Here is a 2,121-nt window from a genome sequence, read left to right as displayed (position 1 = left end):
TCCCAATTAGTTAAACAGTTTAAGTGAGGAAAATGGTCTATGAACAATAAATGAAAGAAGATTGAACTCATAACGCTGGCTGTAAAGATGCGATGCACTAACTTGTTTTTAAATATTTCTGACTCTTCAAGATGAAAAGTGGTTTATATATTATATATTTCATGCATCTTATTGTACCTTTGTCCTCATGATTTCCTGGATGGCAGCTTCAAACTGCAGCGAGTTGTTGTAGTCGACCGTCATGACGTGCGGTCTGCCGATGTACTGCTCTGCATAAGGGTGCTGGGAGAAAACCTGCAGGAAAAGCATCAAATATTAAACACATTGAATATTGTCAGTTATTGTAAAATGCTCTTTCTAAAAGCCTGTCACAGTAGGAACAACTAACTATGATCAAAAGCATTCAAAGCACATCTCCAGTTCTCACAGATGAAACTAATTCTGCAGCAAAGATTAAAAAAATACAGAAAGAAACTCGTTCCTAACTGCGGTTTGGAAGGAAGAGTCAGTGATGATGTCACCTGTCGAGATGTAGGCTTTCCTCGGAAGAACTCATGATTCAGTGAGCTGTGGGGGGGCTGGAACTTAGGCTGCAGGAAGATGCAACCATTGGCTATGGCTTCAAGAGGGGCGGGGCCTTCATATGGAAACCCAAAACCAATAAAGAGCTGGGAATAAAAAAAACAACATATTTATGAGTTTATGAGCTCATTCCAGAGAATGTTCTGTTTAGGAGATGTTTTCATTATAAATATTCTGGATTACTTTTAATCTGTGGGCCCTGATGGACGAATGGAGTAAAAACAACTGAAAATTGGATTTATAAAACGGCAGTACCAGCCGGTTGCTTAGGGCCCGAAGTTCCTGGGGGCCCCATAAGTCTTGGTTTCCATGTATGCTTTATAAAGATATTCCTTATTTCTGCTCATTAATTATGTTTTTAATATAAATGTTTTTGCTAAAATGCCATCAGAACGCTGATAATATTAAGTGTGTCTCAGCCCCCCCCCTTCAGTGTCCACCATATTGGATCAGTCCATTTGCTGCACATGTTCAGAAAGGTCCAAACAGACAGCAGCAAATGGGTCTGTTTCATGTGTCGTATTCTGAGTGCAGAGGGCCCCCTTCCTGTCTTTGCCCGGGGCCCCGAATTTCCTAAATCCGTCCCTGTTTCTAAATCTGGTGAATGAAAAGAAAACTTGTGGATTAAAGGAACCAGGAGGTGAGAATGTGACTGATAGATAAAGGAGGGAGGTCAGAGCCTCTGTGGCTGCTTGCCTTGGCCTTACGGAGCAGCTGCTGCAGTTCATGTTGGGGCAGCAGCCCGTGGTTCTTCACGAAGGCCGGGACCTCCGGGGGCCTCTGGGTCTCATAGTAAACCGTACCGTGGACCTCCATGTACCTGTGAAGGATCTCCAGGAAACTCTCTTTGCCCTGCTGGAAAAAAAAGAAAAACTGGTGATATCAAAGATTAGCGCTAAAACCACCAGTGAGCGGAGAACGATTAAAGAGTCTGAGAGCAAGTAAACCGATCTGAGCCTGTTTTCTTTTATCTGTGTGTGAGCCGTCTCTGTGTGTCAGCCTCACACATCTCAATACGTCTGTTTCTCTCAGCATCTAACGCCGTATTTACTCTCTGCAGAAAAAGACGTCTCTGTGATGCAGAAACAACTTGTGTTCACATTAGCATATTTTCTGATCCAGTAAAAACCAACAGAGAGTAAAAACATGTCTCCTCCTCTGAGGAGGAAATAATAAAGAAAAACAGAGCAGGCATCCATTGGCATGGGGCTGCAGGATAGGCCAGAAGCTTCTGGTTTAATATCTGTTTTAAAGGGAAACTATACAGAAACACTGTTTACAGCTGATGATAAATGGCCCCAGTTTTAGAAACTCTATAAGAAAACATCTAAGACGAACCTGGAGGATATTTCCAGGGGTGTGGGAGGCAGATAAAGCCCCCCTTAGAGGGTCGAATATTATAAACAGTAGAAGATTAAAACTTTGTTAACTTTGCAGCAAACATTAAACAATGCCTCAGGAATCTGTTTTAAAACCAAGACCTTTTATAATGACTAATTAAATAAACATTATTACATTCGTATGTTAACATCACTGTTT

General features: G+C 41.7%; 1 protein-coding gene across 1 annotated transcript in view; it reads right to left on the bottom strand.

The window, feature by feature from the left end:
• LOC107089388 (alpha-1,6-mannosylglycoprotein 6-beta-N-acetylglucosaminyltransferase B-like) overlaps window positions 1–2,121 on the bottom strand; it is a 132,436-nt gene that overhangs the window by 15,479 nt on the left and 114,836 nt on the right. The window contains exons 10-12 of the mRNA XM_015382144.1: window positions 1,279–1,434; window positions 522–668; window positions 178–294 (exon numbers count right to left, since the gene is read on the bottom strand). Of these exons, the coding sequence (XP_015237630.1) occupies window positions 178–294; window positions 522–668; window positions 1,279–1,434 (420 nt within the window). The remainder of the gene's footprint in view (window positions 1–177; window positions 295–521; window positions 669–1,278; window positions 1,435–2,121) is intronic.

The sequence above is a fragment of the Cyprinodon variegatus genome, unplaced genomic scaffold, assembly GCF_000732505.1.
Source record: "Cyprinodon variegatus isolate N-32 unplaced genomic scaffold, C_variegatus-1.0 Scaffold250, whole genome shotgun sequence".
Classification (NCBI taxonomy): Eukaryota; Metazoa; Chordata; class Actinopteri; order Cyprinodontiformes; family Cyprinodontidae; genus Cyprinodon; species Cyprinodon variegatus.
Note: the sequence above shows the minus strand (reverse complement) of the source record. Positions and strands in the feature narration are given on the sequence as shown.